The 27,240-nt window shown below is 44.4% G+C and overlaps 1 protein-coding gene across 1 annotated transcript in view; it reads right to left on the bottom strand.

The window, feature by feature from the left end:
* Nucleotides 1-27,240, bottom strand: part of PAMR1 (peptidase domain containing associated with muscle regeneration 1) — an 81,121-nt gene that overhangs the window by 12,974 nt on the left and 40,907 nt on the right. Inside the window, exons 4-6 of the mRNA XM_084776943.1 lie at nt 22,013-22,127; nt 20,184-20,401; nt 17,264-17,371 (exon numbers count right to left, since the gene is read on the bottom strand). Of these exons, the coding sequence (XP_084633069.1) occupies nt 17,264-17,371; nt 20,184-20,401; nt 22,013-22,127 (441 nt within the window). The remainder of the gene's footprint in view (nt 1-17,263; nt 17,372-20,183; nt 20,402-22,012; nt 22,128-27,240) is intronic.

Below are 27,240 nucleotides of genomic sequence, written 5' to 3' on the forward strand. Positions count from 1 at the left end.
TAGATCTTTGTTAGATCAGTCATCTTCTAGTGTTTGGATCTTGAAACTTCCTAGTTCCTATAATTATGAGACATAAACATCAAGTCAATCTGTTGTAGCAGCCTCAACTGACCAGGGTGGAGGGCAAGATCACATAACTGAGAATCAAGAGAGACACAGACAATAGAAGGAGATTCATTAAAGTCCTGGATGATGTAGTTTTGTGATACCACTTTTCACAAGTAACTGTGTTGAATATGCCCAAGGAAACCAAAGACAAGATTGATAACCTTAGCACAAAAGTGTAAGCCATGAAATGTAACAACAGGAAAAAATCCAAAGTGGAAAAGTACAGTGATAAAATAAAAAATTTAGTGGATAATTTAATAAGAAATTCAATGAGGCTGACGAGTACTAATAAGCTGAAAGAATACTTAACAAGAAAAGAATCATAAGGAAACCTAAATGTCCAAAAAGGTGAAAATGCATAGGAGATCAAATAAGTATGTGTGTAAATCGGTGCCCTGGATGAGAGGAAATGGAGAATGGAACAGAAGCAATGTGCTAAGAGATAGCAGCTGGAAAATACCCTACAAGTCCCCACACACATTAAGAAGCTCACATATATTTTCATCTACTTTATGTATTTCATATATTTTCAAAGCAGTGAGAGAGTGTAGAATAAGGAAAATATAGTTTAAAACACTCATTTCTATGGCTTATAACACTGAGAATAGCTTTTGCTTCTTTATGTTGTGCTTTCAAACTTTGCGATTACTAAATGTCAACAGCCAACAGTTTCTTGTTTCTTATTTTTGTTACTGTTCCTATTGTTAGGCTCCAAAAGATCAGACAAGACAGCCAGGGTCCTCTCTGTTAAGTATCTAAAGCCAAAATTTGGTATTCTGTACTTTTTGTTAATGTCCCATAGGTTCTCCATCTCAAGGGGAAAAAATCTCTTTAAAGTCTTGCATAGTCATTGACTAATACAAGTTTTTCCATGAAACCTCTTCAGCCACAAGGCACAGGTAGGCAACAGTGGCCTTCTAGCATGAGAGTTCAAATAATCACAATTTCCTCCAGAGGTAGAAGGGATTTGTTTTTCTGTGGTCTGAACAATAATTAGAAATTAATGTCTCCAAACCTTCTTTTACCCACCTATAAAGCAGGAGGATAACATGTATATTCTTGGGCTAACTTTGGGGAGAAATGGGAAAAAAAAGGTTTTCCTTTGCACTAGAGCATAATGAAGTAAACCTCTGCCTTTTCTGAGCTTTGGGTAGTGTTTACCACGAATGAACTTCTAAACTCAAGAGGACTCAGACTTCTGGGTACCAAGTGAAGTATCTGTACTTTCACATTTTTAGTCCTGCATACTAGGGCCTTAACATCATACTCCCACATCAAACAGCACCTGGATATGTACCTTCTCTCCTGTTTCCTATGTTTTTCCAAAGCTGCACACCTACTTAGGATGCTTTTGAAGAGTCTAAGACTCAGTTTGCTCACTGTTGTTTCTCCTCGGTTAGACATCTCCCTGGTGAGTACACAGACTATCCATTGCACCTCATCAGAGGTCCTTCCCACCGGTTTCAAAGCAATCCCCAATCCTCCATGTGTTCTCTTTATAGAAACCTTTGTATCTCTCCATTGGACAGATTCATGACTCTTTTCTGTTTGATTTTTTTTACAAAGGCTTTATATCTCATTTCACCTCAGTGGGATGGATACTTCAGACAAAGCCAATAAAGAATTTAAAATATCTCTATCTCTGGCCTAAAGGAGCCAGAAGCCCTGCTTTGCTAAGTAGAACATCCCATGATTAATAATAAATAGCACATTGCTGTGTTCCTCTGAATGATTCTCAGCCTGGGGACACAAACATTAAAGTCAGCATGCCCTTAGATGCTGGTGCGTGAACAAAGCCGTCAGCAGAGGGGCATCTCTCTGGGATGTTGTTTCAGATGAACATAAAAAAGCCTTCTACATTCTTAGTCCCTCCTTCCCTGTAGAGAACTGTGTGAGGCGGTTTGTTAGGCTTCCATTTGCAGGCATACATGTGATGACTTTATAGCTGCCCTCATCTTGAATTCTACAGGATCCTCCAGAGTCCTCACATCCCTATACCAACACAAGGGATCTGCCCTGCACTTTCCCCAGTGTCTTGCTGATTACAGATGGCAACTACGTCCTTAGGTGGGCTGTCGGTGTGAAAACTAGCTTACCTAACTGAAGGAAATTGAAAATTACTTTGATGTTGTCTCACTGTTTACCCAACCAAAGATAGCCAATGGGTGGGCATATTCCTTGGGCTATCATTTTCCCTTCCATAACCCTATGGGATCAGGCTGCATTTGGATATCCAATGCAATTTAATTCAATTCAGTCTAATCACTCTTGATTGATTCGTTCTCCTTTCTTGTCTTCTCCAGTTTCCTTGCAGACTGATCGTGGAGGGTGGGGGTAGGGATGCTTCCTTTAACAAAAACCTGGTTCCAAATGCTTGATCTAGGAGAAACCAACCTACAATAGCTCTGCTGGTTTCTTTTCTATTGTTTGTTTATTTGTTTGTTTCAGCTGAGAACTGAACCCAGGACCTTGTCCTTGCTAAGCAAGAGCTCTACCACTGAGCTAAGTTCCCAATCGCCCTGCTGTTTTTCTATCCCCAGACACCAGCACCTCTAATGCCTTCACGTCTTGGCTCTGCAGACAGTGATGAGAATCTAGTAAGGCAATAGTCACAGGGCCACCAGCATGGCTAAGTAATGAGTTCTCAAAGAGAAAGATGAACAGAAAAATAAAGGCAGGAAGCAGTAAAGAAGGGCTTCCAGCCTCCATAAACACTCTCATGCTCCAAGCCAGATCCATCCTAGCCAAGCTATTGTACCTGAAGGGATCAGGTAGTGTAGACAGTATGATTTCTCAGGATGAATAATGAATACTTGCTCAGATTCACCCTGGTGATTTGGTGCTGTCTACATAACATGACTCTGTAGAGCCTGTGATATGAAGAAGACCCTGCAATGGCCAGTACTGAATTACCAATTGCAGATCTGAGTGCTAGGCTTAAGTTGATTTAAAACAAAGCTATACTGTTTTTCTCCCACTACTGACAGTAGAGATGACTAAGGCCACAGATATTTAAGACATGAAGATGGCAGCATTATAGAATCTGTCAGGACCTCGTGCCGTTGTCTTTGGGAAGAGTGGTTCTTTGCAGCACACTAGTAAGTCACACTGCCTATAACAGAAGGAAGTTCATCCAAGAACTGCCTCACCATTCCTTGATAGTTAGCATGCCCTGGGGCGGAGCCCAGCCAAGGGAAGACAACCTGCCTTCTGTTCCCTTACGTCACTACCTACATGATATTCCTGCCCACAAAAGAAATATACTTTATGAATGGATCTAGAATTTTAATGTGATGCAGTAATCTATGAATATTTATCATTTTCCTTTGGCTTATATCTCCAAGCTGTGAGTTCAGACTTGTAAAGAAGACTAGTTAAAAAGCTGCTGAGAACTAAGAACTACCTTACTTTGTTTTTCCAAAATCCACCATGTCACTTGATGGAGGACCATGGAGATCCTGGCTGATCACATCATATTTAATGAGTGACCTCAATCTGTGCCAAGTAGAGAAAAGCATTGGCAGATATTTTTCTATATCTTTTAAAAACATTTTTATTGTTTGAGAAATACAGGCGAGTCTGGGCCCTGGGGCCCTCCGCAAACTGTGGCAACAGCCAAGGAAAAAATAGGCAGTAAAAACCTTGAACCCCTACCCGGACTAGCCGATGGACATTCTCCACTGTTGAGTGGAGAAGGAGATCTAACTTTCACACAAACTCTGGTGCCCCATATTTGATCATGTCCCTTGGACGGAGATGCCTGGTGGCACTCAGAGGAAAGATAAGAGGTCACCAAGGAGAGACTTGATACCGTATGAGCTTATTCAGGGGGAGGAGGTCCCCCTCAGACACAGACTTAGGGGAGGGGAGGGGAGTAGGGGGGAAGTGGGAGGAAGGGAGGAATGGGAGGATACATGGGATGGGCTAACAACTGAGATGTAATATGTATAAATTAATAAAAATGCATTAAAAAAAAACAAAAACAAAAAAACAAACAAACAAAAAAAAAGAGAAATACATACATGGGTATAATGCATTATTTCCTCCTCCAATTCTTCCGTGTTCCCTCACTACTACCACCTTTCCTTCCTAATTTTACATTCTCCTCTCTCTCCCTCTCTCTCTCCCTCTTGACCCCCCCTCAAACCTGGTTAGTGCTGCCTGTATGCACATGGGCTTAGGACAGTCTACTGGAGCATGGGTAGCCTTTTGGGAACCGTATCCCCGAAGAAAACATGTCTCTTTCCCCCAGCAGCCATTGATTGCCAATAGCTTCTCATCTTTGGGACCTTATGGCTTCATTTTGTGCAGGTCTTATGTAACCGCAGTAAGTTCATGTGTGCAAACAGATTTTTTTTTCATCTCAAAACCAGAAACACAAGTGTCATTAGTCCAGGTACATTTTACTGAAGGTATGTGTATGCCCAGCCTTTCCTCGGCCTCACTCAGGCACTTACAAAAGAAAAGGACTCATGATATCCCATCAAGTCCTTTATCCTTTGGATCTGATTTTAACCAAGCAAAATCTTTCTCAATTGAAGTGAACTCTTAGCCAGGCCCAGTGTGATCCCAGGGGCTCAGAAAGCTGAGTAGGGGAACAGCTCAAGTCCGAGACCAGCCTGGACTAGAGAGCAGGTTCGATGTCAGTTCAACATAGTCAGACCCTGTCTCAAAGTAAAAAGTTGAAAGAGGTCTGGGGATATGGCCCAGTAGCAGAGTGTTTCCCACACACATGTGAGATGCTACGTTCAACCCCTAGTCCTATAAAAATGACGAAAAAGAAAAGTCTTAGTAGTTCAATGAGATTTTTAAGGGATGTTGCTATAAGATACTCAGTTTAACATCTTTAGGCTGACTAACTCAATGCATTCTGACAGAGGAGGAAAAAGACACAACAAGTGAGCATGTGGGAATAAATATACAGACCCGTTTCATTAGCACTGGCTTGCCTGTGACTAATGTCTTTATTCTCAAATAATATCAAAAGATAGAGTGTTAAACCAAGAAATAAGTGAGTCAACTACAGGAGCTTTAAGTGAATTTGAACAGGGTGTGAAGGACCTTAGCAAACACTAGCTAGCAGCCAGAGCCCTCTGTAGTCTCGGTGCAACAAAGAGTCCAGGAGGTAAAATTGCTGGGGACTGCCTTGATGCTACTTAACCAGCTGTGGGTCTGAAAGAGAACCTCTGAGTCTACAGGTAGAAAGCCAGGTGACAGGGACCCAGATAAGTTAGATAGTCCTCCCAGAATGACTACTAGGGACTTGTAACTAGAGGTCCCAACTTTAGCACATTTGTGCCATCTCTAAGATGCTAGACAGGGACTGCCACTTAGCCAGGGCACATGTTGTAGTCAGTACAGTGTGACCAGTGAGTGTATCAGGCACAGGTCCACAAGTGGAAAAGATGACACATTGAGAAGAGGCTCAGAAATGCTTCCTTATGATGGGAGCAGCTTTGTGCCACACTGCATGGAAATGCTAGATGGCAGTTTGAATAAGTCTTTAGGAAGATATAAAGTCCCCTGAGAGACGATATTGTCTCACCCCACAAGTATTTCTGAGACCTCTACACATTCCCATGACCTTAAGAGTATTGTGTGCCTATCTGTCTGTCTGTCTGTCTGTCTGTCTGTCTGTCTGTATCTATCTATCTATCTATCTATCTATCTATCTGTGTGTATGCACACATGTGTATGTGCACTCACACAAAATTAAAAACTCGTCTAACAGTTTTTAAAAAATCAACAATACAGACATTTCATATTTTGAGTACTCTTCAAATAACAAAACCCTAAAATCCACACTACCTAACATTGATTGAAAGCTTATCCAATATTTTAGAGGTTCAAGCAGATGATGATCTAATTAATTAACCATCGAAAGCCCATCCGTTGACACCCAAATACCTCACTTTTAAACCATACCATGTCACCTCTGCCCCCAAAAGGATCGTGTGCATCTCATAATAAATGTAGTTCATTCCTTAAGTCCCAATAATCTTTACAGCCTATTGCTACTGTTCAAAAACTATTTTCAGAAAGTATTTTCTGAGACCCAAGACAAACTCAGTAATATCAGCCACTGTGAAATCAAAAGATTCCATACTTCCAATATTGACACAGAGTAAGCATTCCCATAGAAAAGAGTGGTGGGACCAGAGCAAGACCAAAACACAGCACAACAAAAGTCAAACACTGTAGCTTCGCACCCAACATCTGGGGAATATGCTGTCCTTTATGAGCCCCAAGAGGCCTGGGAAGCCCTGGCCAGGTAGCCTTCTGTTTTATGGCTCAGGTGGCCATACTGTAAATCTCTGACCTTCAAAATTCATCACCCAATTTCTGGGTCTTTACAGACAGCAGATGATGGGGCTTCTCAGATGTATAGTAGCCATATAATTGTGTGTATAAGTGTATGTATACATGTATGTATGCATGTATGTATGTATGTATGTATACATGCACATATATAATACACACACAAACACACATATACATAGGACATAGTAAAGAAAGGAGTTTGGGTCAGAATAAAATAAATGTTCATACCTCTAGATAAACTTGTGGTAATTTTGGCTAATCCCCTCATCATCCTCTTTAATTTTTTATTGTTCCTACTCCACAGATTAACTTAAATTAATTAATATTCTTATATCCTTCTTGATTTCACAAATGGTTCATATTGAATCACATGATAGTGCATGAAGAAGCATATTTGCCTTTTGGAAAATTTTAGACATGAACTATTTGTGAAAGGCAGGTTGCCCACTGAAGAAAAGTCAGGGATGGTATTCTCCCTCGATGAGAATTCCTGAGCATCCTAACAAAGGACGCAGGCCCACCGTCAATAGAAGCCATTATCCTGCAATCTGGTTGTGGCAGCAGCCAGGACGGAAGGATATTCATTTCAATCCTCAGCGTGCTCTTCATATCTACCCAATCTTGCTCATCACCAAAATCAAGGAAACAAGTTGTGACAGTTTGGGTTCTGTTTGCAAAAGACATTGACTTTCTCACTGGGGCTTTAATTCTGAAAGTTAATGCAAAGCCAATACTCAGAGACAAACGGATGATGGGCGGCATCTTTTCTCTTCCATACTTTTTCTTGTTGGGGTCATGTCTGAATTTGGTGCTTCTGGACTAAAGCACGCGTGTTTGACTCCCTTGAAGGTCACCGCCAACCAGAAATAATGACACCAGCTGAAAAAGAGAGACTTCACCAAAGTCTCTTTTTATCCCTTTCCAGCCAATAGCATTCTACCTCCCTGATGTTTTCCAGCCCTCTGTGGGTGTGAATGAGGTGCTACCCATGTGAAGTTATGCTTGGATGGCACACACAGCTATTTATTCATCCGGCAGCAATTTGGAGACTGGGGCTTAATTGGCTATTTGATCTTAATCAGTATTGTCTTGGGCCTCTGGTACACTGTGTCTTTCAAACACCACTTTCCGGTGCTTGGATGGCCTATTTAAAACTGTCCGTGTCCAAGAGACGGTCAGCACTGACAATTTCTCAGAAAGTCTGAGTTGCTTAATGCCTTGCTCCAAATCAACCTGTGATAGAGTAAGTGGGCCTCTTAAGTGAGTTGAGAGGCTCCCTAGATCTGGCACTGGATCTGCTTGGCAGTAACAGTCTCTTTTGGAGCTCCCCAAGTTTCAGGAGTTTTTGTTTGTTTGTTTGTTTGTTTGTTTTCTTGTTTTGAGTCATAGTCAAGATGGATGTAGTACTGGAGAGACAGCTCAGTAAGTAAAGTGTTTACCATGCAAGCATGAGGAGCTGAGTTCGAACCCCAGAGCACACATAGAAAAGGCATGTGGCACATGCTTGTATTTCCAGCACTGGGGAAGAAGAGACACAAGGAACCCTCTAGTTAAATTGGCAAACTCAGGCTAGTGAGAGACACTCTCTGAACAACAAGATAGATAGCACTTACAGTTGACCTCCGGCCTCTTCATGTACAACTGGACATGTGCTTATGTGCAGAGACACACACACAGACACTCACACACAAACACACACACACACACACACACACACACAGAGAGAGAGAGAGAGAGAGAGAGAGAGAGAGAGAGAGAGAGACAGGGAGAGGGAGAAAGAGGGGGAGGGAGAGAGAGAGAGTAACTCTAAACTAGGTGAAATATCTCCCAGTGGTTATCAGAGTCAACTTTTCGCAGGATAATCATTTCACTATGACATCCCTGGGCAACGCTGTTGCTTAGCTTAGAGTGTGATGAGAGTTCTCTAGCAAAAGAGCCCTAGGCGCCAAGTAAGTTCAGTCCTTGGAGATTCAGTGGCCAGTGGGGTACAGATCTATAATTTTAGCACCGGGGAATCTGAGGAGGGAGGATTATGAGTTCAAGGCCAGCCTGAGCTACCTAGTGAAACTCTCATTGATGAATGCTCATCACAACTACCAAAGTTCTCATTAGTGAAGGTCCTTGCCAGGACATCTACCATGTGACCCTTTCCTCTATACTAGGACAGGGTTACTGTTAAGAATGCTTCATGGCTTTGTCAAAAGGAGGAGATGATACATATCATGTTTTCTCTGTATGTAGTATGTAAGGGACACTCAAAAATATTTCTAAACTACTCTGAAAAGTAAAGACCATCAAAACATCCATTGTGCTGTAGTGTTGATAAAATGGAGCAGATAACAGCGCATGAAGCCCGGAAAGCTGGGCTCGATTATATGTAGTCAAGCTGAGTATAGTACGGCATACGTCTATAATCCCAATACTTGGGAGAATGAGGCGGGACTTATGGAAGCCTGGTCTATACAGTGTGTTCTAGGGTCAGCCTGGGCTACAGAGTGAAATCTGTCTCAAAAAAAAAATGGAATCTTAAAAAGTATAGAGAAACAGGGGAGCTGGGGAGCTGGGGAGCTGGGGAGCTGGGGAGCTGGGGACCTAGCTCAGTCAGTCAAAGTGCCTGACACACAGGCATGCAGGCCTGAGTTTGGATCCCCAGCACCCACTTACCATCTGGATGTGGGAATGTACTTTGCAAGCTCAGTACTCAGTGGGTGGAGACAGGTGGATTCCCCAAAAGCTCACTGGTCAGCCAATCTAGTCCAGCAGTGAGCTCTGTTTCCATAAAAGAACCTGCCTCAAACACATAAGGTGGAGAGGGATTGAGAAAGACACCACGTGCACATGTACATGTGTCACCGTGCACATAGCCACATGAACATACACACACACACACACACACACACACACACACACACACACACGAGAGAGAGAGAGAGAGAGAGAGAGAGAGAGAGAGAGAGAGAGAGAGAGAGAGAGAGAGAGGAGCTAGGCTCAATTGAGCCTGCCTGCCTGGAATCTCAGGACTTGTAAGTTGGGACAGGAGGACTGCAAGGCTGAGGTCAGCCTGGGTCACATAGTGAGACCCTGTTTCAAGAAAAACTCTTGTTTTAGCACTGGACACTAAGAAGAATGCCTTGGAACTTACAAAGATGATACTGTCACTTTTTGAAGTTGGTGGGGACCAGGCAAAGAATGTTCTCAAAGGCAGGCCTTTCAGAAAGAAAGGAATTTTGTGACCTATGTATGGGGCTAGAGTTCTTCTGAGGCTGTGGCCACAGGAATGTTTGTTTCCATATCAGGCCCAGTCTTTGGTGCTCCCACTCTCAATGGGCACACAGCCCATCCCAGCTCTAATGGGTACCTCTTCACCCAGGACCGACATAAATCTGTCTCCTACATTAAGTCTTGCCTCACTGACCTCTTCTGCCAAAATCAAAGCTGTGAGGGCCAGGACAAGAATAGGCAGATGGGCACAGTACCTGAGCACCCCTACAGCAGGTGGCCCTTCCCACATGGTCTGCTCAGTCCCGTGTTTGTGGGAGAAGTTTAGCTAGTGAGTAATTGCTATGTCTTCCTTGCTTGTTAAACCCTGACTAGCAAAACACTCTCCCCCATTACATGAAATCTCCAGAACTTTCCAGTACATGAAATAAGAGACAAAAGAGAGGAGGAAGAGGGTTGAAGAGTAGGTGGGCATGATCGCTGAATGCCATATGCATGTATAGAAATACCACATAAAGTTCTGCTAATTATACATTAAAAGGGATGGGTGGAGGGTGTGGTCAGGATGTATTATATAAGCAAAGAATCTATTTTCAATAAAAAAAATTTAAAAATCTTTTACCTATATAGGCAAAAAGAAAATGTGATTAAAAAATGAAAATAGATATTATAAAATAAAAAGAAGAAATGTCAAAAATATAGTCATTCTTTCATGTACCCTATCTTAGTAAGATTCTATACTAATGCATTATTTACATTACTGTCATTATCCATTACTATAAATAATGTGGAATATTTTAGTGACTTATTCACTTCAAGTTTACAATAAATTTTAAATAGCATTTTATTTTTAAAAGGAAGCATTGACAATCATAATCTAAAATAATAGCTCCTAATACTCAACTCTGTCTTTCATGGATCACTACATTTCATCCCCACAAACACCATGAGAACTAGCTAGTATCCCGGATTTTTCTCATTGAATTCAGATAGAAATACTAAAATTTCTAACTGGGAAAATGGAGGTTCGTACAAGTTAAATGACTCCACTCAAAGGTGGAAAATGCAGACTCACTGGCAGCCCAAAGTCATTCACCTTAGACTCTAAGACCGCACCCCGGTGTGCACCAGCCACTGTTAGACAAAGATGTACTTCTTTCCCGGTATGTTCAGGATAAGGGAAGGCTTTGGAACTGAGAAAAGGGTGGTGATTCCATTTTATTTTTTTTAATGTCTCACCTCCAGGCCTCAGGACCAAACCCACTACATTTCCTTTGCCCATCTATGCCAGGAGACATGGCCACTGCCCACCGGGGGGCGGGGGTCTCCTGCATTCTCTTTGCGTCAGCACTTATGTTTCCATGGACCCCTCCCAGTGTTCCCAACGGGCTCGTTCTGATGAGAAACTCAGACTGCTGCTTTGAGGCTCAGGAATAAAGTGTGCCTCTCATCCTGCTCTTTCTCCCTGGTCCTTGGGACAGACCAGTGGGAAACCTTCTGAGACTCCAAAAAACTCCCAATGAGTCTAGATTCACCGTTTTACTTTAATTGGTGGGGACTGATTTGTTTTGTTCCAAGGAGCATCAGAGCCTGCAGTGTGAACACTGTGGCTGAAGATTTAGCCCGTTTCATCGGCCTTCATTAGGATGCAGGGGGAGTGCCCGGCCCTGTCAACTGGGCCAGGGGAACAAAGGCAACATGGAAATTGGAGCAGGCGATGAATCTCACTCTCCACTCTTTCAAAACAATTCAGACCATTTACTATAAGACTTGCTTTGTCTTTGTGCTCCATACAATGAAACAGGAACCCTCAGAGGAAAGAAAGGGCCCCCGTTTTCTCACATGGTGGCCCAGAGATCCTGGAGGTCGCTGAGGGTGTTGGCAGGAGGCTAGCCTGAGCCTGAGGGCTAAGGAGGGGCCTGTTCCCCCCCACCCCCCACCCCGAGTTGGGTTTCTGAGAAGGTCACTGGAGAGCAGGGGAAAGGTTTCTACCTTTGGGTATCTGTAGGCTGTCCCGCCAGGGACTTTGACATCTTCCTGACCCCCAGAATGATGTCAAACACCATGAGTCTCCTCAGGAACCCTTTCCTCAGCTTGATGAGTCCCTTTGAGTTGCAATCCATTCCCAGCTTTACGCGATGAACCCCTGGCTTCTGAACTGCAGGTCTCAGTTCTTATTTTAAAGAGCAGTGGTTGTACTAAGGGTCATCCTGCAGATTGGAAGCAGCCGTGGTAAAGACCCACTGAGGGAAAACTAGTTACTCATGGTCAAGGCAATGAAATACCAGGCCGGGTACAGCCCCAACATTCCAAGCTACCCCAAGTATAAAGGAATTAATCCCGATGGACCGGTCAATCACCTGGCCAAGAACCATCATTCCAGAAGGCAAAGTCACTCCTAGAGGCAGGCTCACTTTAAATCACGCTTAAGAAATAGGCAGAACGATTACCCCTTTAATGAGTGACTATACTTTTCCTTTCCAGAATTCCTGCGCCCTAGCATACTCTGTTAACACACACAGCCTGCCCACTTTTCTGAATCCCTCAGAAAAGCCTAACCTTTTCTTTTCTTCAATGCCTTTTCCAACTGTGCTCTCTGTAACACGCAGGGCATCACTCTCCCTCTACGCCGCACGTCACACCACGTGCCTGCTGCCGCATGGCTGCCTCCATGCAGGCTTCGCTGGAATGGCACGGGTTTTTGTGGCCTTTCTTTCTCTTCTCCATCCTCCTCCTCTGGACAGCTGCTGAGAGTTAAGGCTTGCCTGATCTGGAATTTTCTTTTTTAAACTCTAATAAAATTGTCCTCTTTGAATAAAAATTGGAATGTCTTGCCTTTCAAACTTTTCCTGCCTTTTAATCCCTTAATCAGCAGAGAAAACGAGCCCTAGACGGTATCAGATTGGCTAAAAGCAAATCTCCGAGCGCACTTTCTTTTGGCAATGGCTCTCAAGACAATAATTATGCTCTCTGAACAAACAGTACAGCACCAGGGAATTCAGTTTACATGTGAGCAACGGAATAATGTAAGGATACTGCTAATAGCCCTCTTCGTAGCAAATAATTAAAACAAATAATAAAATATTGAAAACAATCTTGTCCATCTAAGGAATTAGATGAATGCGTATTTTCTTTTCCACCATAGAGTAGTCAGCAATCATTTTGTCTGGAAATAAATTGCCTATGCCATGGACATTGGCAACACACTGAAAGTTCACATGAGTGCTTTAGTCTGTATTTGTTTGAAATAGGGTCTTCCCATCTTGTTACTGCTGGCATTGGAGCTGAATAATAGCAGCAAAGTGTGTCCTGTGTGGTGAAGGAAGCTTGGCAGCATCCCTCAGGATGCATCATCACTCAATCTGCATCGAAACCACCATCTTCCAATATTGCCGAGGGCCCTTTCTGTGTGGAGACGGAGCACAAAGTCACCCCAGTTGAGAATTACTGGTTTAAAGTATGATTTAGACAACTAGCCTAACTTTAAAAAGAAATAGATAGTCCTAAGTGTTTTTCAGAGCGATTCCTCTGAAACACAGATGGGTCAGGAAAAATATTTCATTTTTGTTTTATATGTATGATACTGTTCAATTTCTTTAAAATAAATGTGTGCTTGATGTATGTATATGTGTGCGCACATTTGTGTATGTTAATGGTGGCATGCATAAGTCATGGGCACATGTATGGAAAGCAGAGGACAACGTCCAGTATTGGTTCTTGTCTTCCACCTTTTAAGTAGGGTTTCTACACACGCACACGCACACACACACACACACACACACACACACACACAAACACACACATATACACACACACTGCATACACCAGGCCCACCAGGTTCCAGGAATTCTTCTGTCTCTACCTTCTATTTCCCTTCAAGTGCACGGAGATTAGAGATGTGCACACTAATGCATCTGGCTTTTTATGAGTTCTAGGGGTTGAATTCAGGTCCTCCCACTTGGGTAGAAAACACTTTACCCATGGAGTGGCCTCTCAAGCCCCCATTTTTTAAAGTTTCTTATGCAATTAAATGGAAAATCTATTCTTAACCCTCTCCCATTCATGGACATGAGAAATAAAAGAACTAAAGTCAAACACTGCATTGGAACAGGGGGCAGATGAACCTCACTTAGGGAGGGGACTCAGTATTGGGCAGAGGTTATCAATCACATGAGCTCTCCCCATGTTACATCGTAAGAGCTGCATCTGAGACACCACAGCCTACGTGAGAAGTTCGTGATTCTGATGCCTGGCTCTGAATGTGTTGGGGACCAGTTTTAAAGGCACAGCGATAAAGGATGGGACTCTCCCGCATCATGCTGGCTTTGGTGTTTGCTCTGGAAGCTGCTTTTAAAATCAAGTCCCAGGTCCAATTTGGATATTTTGGAGTTTGGAGGTTCTCCAAATGCTTGCTTGCATTTCCTGTTAATTTTGAAAGAATTTCCTCTGGAGAGATTGTTCCAGCCCGTTGGTACCCTCAGAGGGAAAGCAGAAATACGACCCCCATCAAGTCTGCCCTCCTTGTGGAGAAACTGCCATGAACAATAGCTGAGATCACTTCAGAAATAACAAGGTAAACTGCCACAGCTGGATTTTTGTTATGTCTCCCCAGCTGAACTTCCTATCAGGAAAAACAGAGCTGGGTCTTACTTACAGAAAATAATAAAAATTTAATTTTTCATACTGATGTTAGCAAATGGAAGATGAGTGTCCACACTCAACTGTTCACCCAGCTGCAACTACACAGTCTTGGCGGGGGGGTGGGGGGGACACTCTACAGATTCTGAACTCTATTTTGAAAACTGCAAGTGGAGAGCTAATACCCTTGACCATGTCCTTAAGTGGTAGTATTTGCTTGTCTTTTCTTTCTTCTTTCTTTCTTTCTTTCTTTTCTTTTCTTTTCTTCCTTCCTTCCTTCCTTGTTTGCTTTTCTAAAGATTTGTTTGAAGGTTACCCTGATGAGACCTGATAGGCTGTAGTCAGATGGTGGGGGAGAAGGGCGCTCCCCCTCCCCTAGGGGAAGGGAATAGGACAGAAGAGGGAGGGAGGATGGGAACGGGAAGATACAAGTGAGGGGATAATAATCGGGACGTAATGTAAATAAACTATAATAAATCTTTTAAGAATTTGTTTATTTTATATAGATGAGTACTTTATTTGCATGTTATCCTGCACGACAGAAGAGGACATCAGACTCCTTTAGAGATGGCTGCGAGCCACCTTGTGGTCGCTGGGAACTGAACTCAGGACCTCTGGAAGAGCCATCTCTCCAGCCCTGTTTGCTGGTTTTTTACTTATGTTTGGCTTTGCTGTTGTTTGTGGTGCTGGGGATCCATCCTCACGCCTTGCAAATACTAGACAAACACTCTAACAGTGCTACACCCCAGCCTCGCCTGGCATTTAAAGTGATTTGAGACCACTTATAGATCAAGTCACAATCCCTGGGCCTTATGCTACATTCTTTTTTCATGATGCTTGTTTTTCTTTTGATAGGGTAACTTTACCGAGAAATCCAGTTTTGATTCACAAGCTACTCATGCGTAATTTAGTCATAACTTCTGGAACAACAGATTTAAAACAGTTCCTAAAGGCACCTGGATTATGTGGTCATGCTTTGTCTTTTCCTAGTGTTACCTCTGTTTATGAAAACTGTAGCTAGTTATTCAGACAGGAAGCCTTCCTTTCCTTGATTTCCCTTCTGAATCTCAGACTGTACACACACATCTAGAAGCCACACTCCTCTTATCTGCCTTATGTAATACAGAAGCTTCAAATGAGGGAGGGTCCACGAATGCCAGTACCATTTTCTAAGCCTCTTATGCAGTGACATGCAGGCCAGCTGAGGCAAACCAGGGTCTTTAGCAGAACACAGTGGCATACGTAGAGACGCACTGTTGAAACTGTAACTCCCATTTGCACAGTCTGTAAGGAATGCTAGCAAACATTTACCTGGAAACACCATCAGCTTTCCAGAGAGCAGAGGTGCACAGAGCATAGCCGGAGCAGACACTGCTGGTTCTCTGGCCATGAAGCCTTTCCTCCAGTTCCTATGTCCTCCTCTTGCTCCCCCATTGGATTGTGTGGCCTGTATGGTTTCAGGAAACTGATCCTTGGTTTCTGGAACCACACTGAGCATCTGCTCAGGAAGCTAGGCATATGTTCTAGCTTCCTCTCTGTCGCTGAGATAAAGTATTCTGACTAAAAATAACCTAGGGAGGAGAGGGCTTCTGTCTGTCTCTAACACTTTCCGGCCATGGGGCACCACTGAGGAAAGTCAAGACAGGAGCTCAAGATAGGACCCTTAAAAGCAGGGCTGCTTGCTGCTCCACACCACAGCATTACCTCCCAGCAGGGAACTCACTTGCAGCCAAGGAAATGAATCACAACCCATGAAAGAAGCCTATCTGCTGTCTGATTGGCAGGTTTGTTATTAGCTAGCCCAGGAACACCAGCCCAGAGAATGGTAGACTGGCCTACTACATAAGTTATATGCCCGTAGGCTTGTCTGGTCTGGGTACTCCCTCAACCGAGACTCCCTTCTCAGGTGTTTGTAGGCTGGGTCAAGTTGGCAGTTAAGCTAAGACAGCATGTCTGAATTCACGTTTTCCTCCTTCCTTAGGGCAGCCTTGGCTAGTGACTGCCTGCCATGTGGATAGAAGAGCCCGGTGCCCTTGTTTTCCTTTCACTGGCATTCCAAGTAGTGGGGCTAAGATGGTTTTTGATTTTGCTTTTCATTTGACGTCTCTCCATTTCTAGACCAATTCTCCCACTGTTTGGAGAGCCCCAGGTTACTGAGTTCCATTATTGCTCTGCTTTTGACTGTCCATAAGAATCAACGAGCTAGTGATTTAGCAATAGAGCCAAGACATGACATATAGACTAAAGTTGTAGCTCATTGGGAAGGCATGTGCTTAGCATGCATGAAACCCGAGCATCCAAACCAAGAAAGGCATAAGAAGAGACAGAAGAAAAGAGAGGGAGGGAAAAGAGATCATGTCTTAGGAGACTGAGGAAGATAGCTCAGTGAATAAATTGCTTGCTGTACAGGTATATGATCTGAAATACATTCTTAGCATCTATTTATTTAAAAGTCATCATGGCAGTACACATGTGCAGTCCCAGCATTGTGAGAAACAAACAGGAGCCAGGAAGTGGTGGCCCATGCCTTTAATCCCAGCACTTAGGAGGCAGAGGAGAGGCAGGTGGATCTCTGTGAATTCAAGGCCAGCCTGGTCTACAAATTGAGTCCAGGACAGCCAAGGCTGTGTTGAGAAACAAATAAAAACAAAATAAGAGAGAGAGAAGCAATCAGGATGTTGGTCTTGCTCTCCAGCCAGACTAGCCAATCAATGAGTCCCAGATTTAGTGGAGAAAAATAAGGAGGAGAACAATAAAGAAAAATACCCTTTATCAAACACTGGCCCCCATAGGTACACACACACACACACACACACACACACTGAAGACAATAACAATAACAACTATAACCCAGGTGCCTATACGATGTGCCATCTCAGATAGACCACTGGAGACACCAAGAAACCACAGTGCTGTGAGCCTCCAAATCCCTTTACATCCCACTAACACCTTAGATCCCAACAATAGACATACTCACGGTTTTCACAGTGCTGCCCTGTGTAGCCAGCCAGGCAGGCACATTTGTAAGACCCAGTTGCATCAAGGAGGCACGTGCCATCATGGAAACAAGGGGATGAGGAGCATGCTGAAATAGAAAGGCATCCATCCTTCAGTGTCACCACGAATAGCGAATCCACCTCCTCAAGTCTGTAATCTGAACCATGTTTTCCCCAACTTCTTACAAGGTTTTCGTTCTTTACAGAATTCACGCTGCTGTGAATTGAGAAGGCAAAAAACACATAGCTATTCAACATCAAATGATGCTGATACTGTTTGACAGGTCAAAAGCTCCCTGAGTGTGCTCAAGGTACCCACACGTGGTCTGAGAGACATAAGGTGTTTGCACCAATGAAACCAGCAGCATGCAGTGTCTTTCCTACAGAGGCTCAGCAGGTTCTTCCTCCAGGTTATACAACCAGCAAAAAAAAAAATGCTAGAGAAGAAGAGAATCTTCAGTGGTGTAGCTGCCTGCAAAGTGCACAGGCAACTCCAGTGATGCAGCCTCTGGGAATCACCACTCATGCTGGTGTACGCTTCCTGAGTGGTGCATCTCCTGGAAGGAGCCCCTCATCCGTGTGCCTGCAAGAAACCCAAATAAACTCACCTCTTCACTAATCTAGAACTGAATGGGGTTTTCTTTAGACTCCCCAGGACTCAACAGGTAACTGGTCATATTTCTTTACTGAAGAACCTCTTAGTTCAGTGGCCGAGTGTGCGCATGAAGTTCTAAGAACGCACATACTAGTCAATTTTTTTTTAATCTTACCAAAGCTCAGAACCCGTGATTTACTGAGTATCTTAGGGACTCTTTTTTTCTTCTGCAAAGGCCAATGGGAAACACTAGTGGATGTGTTAGCCACCAATCCTAACTTCATTTACGCTTATGTAGAAGAACTCTATCCCTTGGCTCAGCCCAATGAAACAATCGTGAGGGCCCTGGAAAGATACACAGGACTTCTTATTTACTAGATCAAGGCTATAAAAAGGAGAGTATACAATGACTTTAACCTGAAACATAATGCAGTTAGTGTATTGCAGACAAAAGAAGCACAGCAGGGTAGCCAACAAAGGAGCAAAGACCTAGCTCAGTGAGGAGAAGAGGTGGTGGAGAAGAAAGAATGTGAATATAGCGCCTGCAGGATAGATTCTGAAGGGCAGGTTTGGCACAGGTGACTTTAGACAGCGGGGATAACTGAGGGATAATCACACAGTTGGGAGAGCTTGAGGGACAAGAGGTGGTCCTGGCTGCTGCTTGCCAGTGGTCCTCAGAGGAGAAAGATGCTTCTTCAGTCACAGGGCTACAAGCTAATTGAGCTGCTACTGTCCACCCTGACTACTTTGACAGCCAGAGATGGTTAACTTGTTCCAAACATCCACAAATGATTCTCACTGCGTCTCCTCAGTCTAGCCTGAGGATGCCGTCACAGAATGAGGGTGTAGCCCCAGGCTGACCACACTCCACTCCAGCATCAAAGCATCTTTCCTTGAGCAGTGCTGTGGGACACAACTTAAGAAGGAACCCGATGCTCAGACAATAAGGAACACCTGTGCAGAGCCACTGCGAGCACCGTGGTCAGGGAGAAGAAGGCTGGGAAGCCAGAATGCTGGTGTTGGTGAAATGGCACAGCTGAAGGAACCCTGATGCTGTGACCCCTTACCCCCTCCTTCCCTGAGACTCTCGTATTAGAGCTTTCTCCCAAGACCTTCTTGGTAACCAAATTGCCATTGTGTTTTTGCTCTTTTTCTCTCACTACTCTCACTCAGTAGTTTAAAATATTGACCTCAAAGCAACTTGTAGTGTAAAACGTGAGAAATCCAGACTCACAAGAAGAGCTGGTGTGATTCCTTAGATTTAGCATTTTGGCTAGAAGGAAATCCTACTTCCAGATAGGACCAGATAGGACAGGATTGAAGTTGAGCTTAGAGAAATCAAGTCAAGTACTGGCTGCTCTTCCAGAGGACACAGGTTCAATTCCCAGCACTCACATGGCAGCTCACAACTGTCTGTAACTCCAGTCTCAAATAATCCGATGCCCTCTTCTGGCCTCTGTGGGCACCAGCCTTGCACATTGGATACAGACTTGCTTGCAGATCAAACACCCACACACATTAAATAAACATTTTTAACCTTATTTTTGATAATTGTGCACACAGATATAATGCATTTTGATCATTTTCACATCTCCATCAGCCTTTCATCCCCTCCTAGCCTTAGTAAACCCTTCCCTACTTTCATGTCTTTCTTGGTTTTGTTTTTGTTTTGTTTTGTTTTGTTTTGTTTTGTTTTGTTTTCTGAGCCATTGCATTAAACTAGGGTTGCTTGCCTTAACACAGTGGGAATTATTACTGTAGCATGGCTTGTACTAAAGGCTTTTGATGCCTGCTTAACAGACTCCTGGCTTAGGCAACTATTGAGCATTTAGATTGTGTAAGCTTCTTCTTCAAGTGTTTCCTTATGGACCAGCCTATCTTTTCTTCCCTTTATTACTTCTTAGAAAACTGGGGCCTATAAAGAAGAATTGTTCCAAAGTCATGTAGCTTAGGTCACAAAGCCAGTACTCTCAGGCATGAGTGGTCTCTTCACATGATGTCTAGAGTCAAAAGCTTTAATAAAAATCCTAGGTTCCACTCTCATAGCTGTGTGACCCTCAGTATATAACACACCCGCTCTGGGCTCCAGCCACCTCCTCCAGGCAGTGTAATTCCTAGCTCCAGGGATGAGCTCTGGTGAAGGGAGAAAAAAGAAAGGTCCTCATCACTCCTTTCTTTTCTTCACTGCACAGGCTGCTTCTGCGAGCTGGGCATCCTAACTTTGAATAAAGATGAACAAGGACACAGAGAAAGGCACTTTTATAAAGAAAGGCATCCACTGCTGCATTTGTCTCTGTGGTTGTTACCTGTGATCTCCTCAAATACAGCATGGAAGCCATCAAAATTCTTGGACCCATCAGAGTGGAAAAGGACATGGAGTGAAGAACCCGTGCTCCTGATGGGAGCTGGACGCTCGTTGCCACAGAAACGCTTGATGATGGGGCTGTCGCTGTTGTCCCCATCACGAACCTCAACATAGTCATATTGACACATGTAGTCAAACTCCAGGCTCAACATGCCAAACCTGCATGGGGAAGGGACAGAAGGAGCAGGTGGGCCCAAGTCTATCCTGGGGGGTGAATTCAAGGTCAGATGATGACATCATGGAGGTACTCTGATACAGAAAACAGATGGTAAAGAGAGATGTGACAGATACCAAATGAACAATGAAAGAGTAGAAATTAAGTCAAAAGGAGAAAAAAATATCTACTGTCAAGTAAGGCCTTTCTGAGAGCCTGATCTCTAAACCAAGATTTAAGTAGTACAATGGAGTTAGCCTTGTGATGGTCATTGGTAACAGTGGTCTGAAGAGGAGAATCTGTACGTTAGAAGTCCCAGTGGTTAGTAACGAGAGTTGCATGTACAAGGACCTGAAGGAAAAGTCAAGGCTGTGAGTGCAGAGAGGAGCAGTAAGAGCTAAGGCCAACACTGAGAGGCAGAATTTTATCCTGCATTCTGGGGAGCTTGGGTTTTATTGTGTTTACTAGTTGGCTACTGGCAGGTTGCATCAAGGGGGAGGGAATGGTTGGATTTCCAATGCACTAAGATCACGATGGCTACTCTAGATGGAGGAAGTGGTAGCAGTGGTCCAAGCTGAAGCAAGAAGCCTAGGCAGGATCCAGGGACTCATCTTGGGGAGAACTGGTGATGGTTGTGGTGAAATTGTGGCAGTGGGTATAAGGTTTGTGGGTGGCCTTGAGATTGTTTCACAGGCAGGAAGACAGATTTGCATGGTAGTGTGCTTGTGGCAAGTGCTGTAAATATAGCACTTGGGGTGAGCAGAGAGCTTTGGGCAGAACAGTCTATGTATGCTGCCAAAAGTTTCCACCATTTCAGTCGTCCCTGTCCAGGAGGTCCATGTTTAAGTAAGTGAAATGAAACCCCATGTTTCTGTGCTTCTGGGGGCTCTTGCATAGCTGACATGTTTTTAGATCTTCCATTTTATTTTGGGAGAGGTTTATTTTTGTGCCCTGAGTCTTGGAGACATTCTCAGAGACTCTGAAATAACCATTTGTCTTTGTCCCCAAACTACTGAAACATTAATATGTAGCATTTAGCACCTGCTTTCTCGTCTCCATAGACCCAGCCCAGAGCCCATTAATCAGGAGGACCATGACCCCTCACTGGCTCCTTGGACCAGCTTTCCTCTTGAAAAACCCAATCACTGAGCCTGTTCCCAAGCCCAGGTACCCAGGTTCTGGGAGCACCAAATATCAAGTAAGCACCTGGTTTTAGGAAGGACTTGGGAGGGGCTCTAGTTTGCTTCTCCCTTTCAGTTTTGGTGCCATGTTGCTCCTCTTGAAAGGAAGCCAGATGGCATGTGGCAACATGGGCATGAATAGGCTCACTCAGAAAATACTTACTGGAATCTTGTAACCCAGGGGACCAGGGATTTTAGTCATCTCCACCCACACTACTGGTTAGAGAAGAACAGCATCCCCAGAAATCCTATGAGTGATGGAAGTATCCCACCACTCCCCTGAAAAGGAAAAGGAGAAGTGCTTCTAGGAGGCAAAACTATCCTGGAAAGAAGAATGGTGTCAGTGTTTCATCTCTAGTCACCATGACACAGGACATCCATTCCATCAGCTTCCTCATAGGCTTGTATGCTTTATATCCGGACCCAGCCCCTTACCTCAGCTGGATGATAAACCCAGGCTTGGCATGAATGGTCCACTCACAATGAGCATTTAAGGGGTAGCTCTCCAATAGAATCTGACCCTTTGAAGCTCGGAGAACCTGGCCACATCCTGAAAAGAGAAGGAAAAAAAATTAAGGCACAGATAATAGGGTCAACAGAAGAGATCTGGGAGAAATGAGCTTTGGGTACATCCCTAAGAACAAAATAAAAGGACAAAAGGAAGAGGTAAGAAATTTTCACAACTTGATTCATTTATTCCACTAAGTAATGTGGTATAGGGTGGTACCATCCCAGTTTCCCAGTCTTGTCACTGAGAGGGTGAGGCTGACCTATGCCTGATGCGAAGTCCACAAGACCCTATCACCTGCCTCTCTATGACTCCAGTCACCCTCCCGCTACCTCCTGCAGAAGGCTCGGACTCTCCCACATCACGCCTCTCTTCTTCCCCTCTGATTAGACAACGTATGTGTTAACCTGTTCTGTGATCAGTTGTCAATTTGTTCTGTGACAACTGTGTAATACTGCTTCCTTAATGTACAACACTAGAAAAGACAAATGACCTTACATCAGTGAACTAGATTAATGGCCTTCACATCTTTCTTACCCCCAAGTCCTCTTGTTCAAGCTCTCATTAGGTCTGTCAACTAACAATGCAAACTGTAGATAAGAAACCAGTTCCTGGCTAAAGCAGAAGCAAGAGACAGGAGCATTCCACTTCCTGATTTCCTGGTCCCATAAACTGTTTCCAAGGCAACCCTTAAGACTTGGAAGTCCCAAAGAGCAGGGGAGTTCTTTGAGTTGTATATTTACTTATGTTAAGGTACACCCTATTTTTGAAAAATGATTTGTGGTAACCATTTTCAGTTTTATTTAAAAAAATCACGAGAGCAATGTAAACAAATGGTTTTCTGTACCTAATCTTGACAAATTGTAACCCAGTGAGTTAAATGAAGACTGTCTCCTGTTGCTGTAGATGAAGTTTCACTGGGCTGGGTGTGGTGGTACACACCTGTACTCTCAGTACCCAGGGAGGCTGAGGCAGGAAGAGTGTACGGTTAAGGATAGCCCAAGTTATGGAGCAAGACACTATTTAAAACAACAACAATGTTCTCTTGCTCATTGCTGTGCCCATCCACTGGTATACTGTATTTGGCTCTTCAGCCAAATTCACAAATAGTAGCCGACTTGAGAAGTCACAAAAGAGAGTTGGATCTCAACAAATGAAAACACTGTCTACACCTTCATAGGGGAAACTGATCTGCTCGAGTTCTATACAGAAATCAAGACACATCAACTCTAGACACACAGTAGTTCCATTCCAGAGACAACATTGTGAAAAGCTAATCTCAAAGCTAATAATAAAAATGGTAGTATCAGTAGGTTCTCACCCTTGACAACATGACAGTGGAAATACGGACATGGTCTTATGAAAAGAGCCTATACCCTACTTTTTGACAAGGATGAGGCCCAAGGCTTTTGTGAATGACTAAGATGTCCAATTTTTCTCTTCACTGAGATGTGTGGCTGCTACCCTGCTCCGCCATGAGATGTGTCATCCACTGCTGTCCACTGTGGACCCCTGTGAAGTTAACAGCCTCCTCCAAGCTGTCCTGCATACATCCTTAACACCCAGCATCCTATTCTCCACACAGCTGCCAACCTGTCTTTATTTGTCTTAAGTGAATAAATAAATTAAATGGTATCACTCTCTATTTAAGTTCACCAAAGTTTATCCCCTGTGTGAGCACCCTGCCCTGTGCTGTGCAGCTATTCCATGCGCATTGAAACATTCCTTCTGGAAGGAAGAGGAGGCTGGTAAGACTAATGAAGTAAAGGATGCTTATAAGATGCAAGAAGTTAATGAAACTTACAAGGCTCAGGATGCCCCAGAAGTTTACAAGGTTCACAGGGCCCCACCCCCAATGTTATATAAGCACTAACAATTGCTGGATAGAGGAGACTTTCTAATGGGCTAAGCTGCCTGTAGTTTGTGCAGCACATGGTCAACTATTCTAGGAACTTTATTTTATATTTTATTTTATTTTGTGATGCAGCTGTCTTTGAGTCATCCATGCTTCTATAAATAACTCCCCACATGTACTCCTCTTGTAAGTAACCCAGGCAAACTCGATGACTCATCCATGCCCTATCTGGATTGGACAGACATTTGTTCACATCTCCCCAGGGAAAGTCACACAACACAGTGGCATTCATAGCCTTGCCTTGTGGACTATGTCGCATCACCTCTTAATCTCCTTCTTGATCCCAAGCATCTGCCTGCCCATTCTGCTCCAGCCACACCAGCCTTCCTAACACCAGGCCTTGAGCTTCCTCAGGTTCAACCTAGGAAGCTCATCAGCTCCATCCCTCTGTCAAGGAAGCTCAGCTACCACTTATTCAAAGAGCCCTTCCTCAGCCATCTGTGGAAGTGCCCACCCTCGCCACTTCTAAAGTCGAACTCCATCCTGTTTTGTCTTCTTTATAACACATGTCACAAAGTTGAAATTATTAGAATTTACTTCCTTACCTACTTTGATAGAGCTGGCTTATACAGCCAGGATAGACCTGGTATATTTGTGGAAGGAAAGAAGGAAGGAAGGAAGGAAGGAAGGAAGGAAGGAAGGAAGGAAGGAAGGAAGGAAAATGCTGTTATAAGTCAGGCTCTGCCTTGAAGGTGTACCAGGCTTATCTAATTTAACTCTCATGATAAACCTGGGAAATAATATTCATCGTCTCATTGCCTGGATGTTGAACACCGAGAATAAGAAAGGGATGCTCCCAGGCTCGGATGGCCAACAGAAGACCCTGCAAGTCCCTGCGCAAGGACAGAAATGTCAAGGTTCTAACTGTCCTTTGAGGCTCTGCTTTAGCCTCACTAGCTGTGTAGCTTTGGAGGTTACATCACCTCCCCAAACCTCAGTCAACCTCTGTCAGATGTGAACAAAGCAGTACTTGGAACATATGGTCTGTAAGGCTTCAGACAGATTGTGTGTGGAAGTGGAAACAGGAAAATCAGCCATTGCTACCGGGTGGCAGAGCAGGGATTGGAAGGTGGATCTGTCTAGTTCAGGTAGTGGGTCTCGGATGATCTACTGTACCACCTTAGGGACTTTCTGATCTAACCCTCCCTCACTGCTATAGGAAGCAGCAAGAGTTTTTCTCCTCGTCCAGAACACCGCCCCGTGAAGTGTCCCTCCCCCTCCCACCGGAAGCACACATTCTTCCTGCACACCTCACTCTTTCTCTCGCCCACATCTGCCCATCTGCTGCCAAGACTAAGGAAGTGCTACGTGCTACACTGGGTGTGAGAGACAAGAAAAGAAGCTTCTCCCCACAGCCTCAGCCCTTCAGAGCCTGGCAGCTTCCCAGCCTGCAAGGTGTTAAATCCCAGCTCCCCTACAAATCTCCTGCTGGGAGCCCCAAGTTAGAAGCAACTGGAAGGCTGCCAGCCTGCTTCCTGTTGTGTCCTTTCCTCCTTGTGGAAGCTGGAATCAGACAGCCTGTGACTGCGGGCCCTCCCCATCTTGGTCTCCTTGGTGAAGCTAGGACAGCTCCAGGGGTTCATGCAGCCCCCCCCAAAGGCTTTGGAGCCCCCAGCCCTACTCAGGGTAGGCTGGACCACTCCTGCCTGCCCTAGAGCTGTCCTCCAGAGGTAGCCAGAGTTGCAAAGCATGCGCAGGGGCTGGGCTCTACGTTGTGCTGTTCCCTCTCATCCTGAGGGGGAAGGAATCTTTGGCTCCAAAAGGAGGAAGTTTCCAGCCAAGCAAAGACAAAGAGGCCACTCTCTGGAAATGTGCGTGGAGACAGGGCACTGGACAGAAAGGAAAAGAAGGGCCTCCACTCCTTCCCCTCTTAGGGCCTCCCTCAGCTCCCTTCTCCCTTCCTCTCCTCTGCTGATCTGAGTGCAGAGACAAACCAATACACCTCTCTGCCCAGGACAGAACAGTGAATGCAGCCAGAGTCTCTGCCAAGGAAGTGTCGTTGGCCAACCAGGCAGGTGGTCCTGAGTTAAAAGACCAGAGCAGGCTCAGGGCCCAGAAGACGTGCTTGGGTTTCCTAATGATGCCTTAGTGTGTGTGTGTGTGTGTGTGTGTGTGTGTGTGTGTGTGTCTGTCTGTCTGTCTGTCTGTCTGTCTGTCTGTCTGTGTGCATGCATGCGTGTCTTCAGACTACCCTGGACTCACCCCTATTGTGTTACAGTCCACCTTGGATGGCATAGGTGGACAGACCTTGATTCCACTTACAGAACTGAAAGGAACTCTTCCTTACTTTCCAAACTGGTAAGAGAACCAGAAGGTGCCCCCCACAGAAATGAACACCCCAACATTCACAGAAGTCCCATCTTCTCGAACATTGGGATGGGAGGGTTGGCAAGAGAGAGAAACAGCACACTTGTGAGAAGAGGCTTGATTTTGATCTTCCCTCTCAGGGAGAAAAGGATTTGGAGAAACTGTACAGACAGCAAAACTTTGGTGTTGTCTCTCCCCTTTCAAAGATGGCTTCAGAGTCCAGGTGGGACTCTGTCCATGCACAGCTTGGGCTTGAGTCCTTGGCGAGTCCATTAGTCTAGGCCACTGCTTCTCTTTTGGAGGTGAGAATAGCAGTAGTACCTGTCATCATGACTTCTCTTGTTCCCTTGTTGGAGATATTTTTTTTTTATTGGAAACAGGGTCTCGTGTAGACCATGCTGTTGTTGAACTTTAGCTGAGGCTGAGGCTGGTCTTGAACTTCTGATCTTCTCTTCCCGCCTGACAAGTGAGAGCATTCTGCAGGTATATTTCCATGCCTAAGTCATGTGCATTGCTGGGGATTAAACCTAGATCCACTTGTGCTGGGCAGGCACTCTACCAACTGACTTCTGACTCCAGCCCCGCTTTTGAGCATTGGACCTGCATCCTTAAAGATGTTCTATAAATGGCAACCATATTACTCTATCTATGGAGTCCGATCTGAGTCAGAGACGCCATCTTAGCTAAGATTCCCAGGGAGAGTACGGATCCTGCCCTATCCCTCAGATATTATAAGAATCCAGTGGTGACACTGGCTAGAACCCAGCAGAGCTAGCAAGTACACAAGCTGGCAGAGACAAGGCCTGACAGTGGCATGCTAATCTCCAGAGAACTAGACCAGGGGAAGAAAGGAAGGCTGAACCTCGTGTGTGACTCCAGTTATCTGGCCATCATCTTCCTGGTCCCTTCCAGACCCTCAGAGCCATGACCTCA

This window comes from Acomys minous, assembly GCF_964271855.1.
Source record: "Acomys minous genome assembly, chromosome: 3".
NCBI classification, from domain to species: domain Eukaryota; kingdom Metazoa; phylum Chordata; class Mammalia; order Rodentia; family Muridae; genus Acomys; species Acomys minous.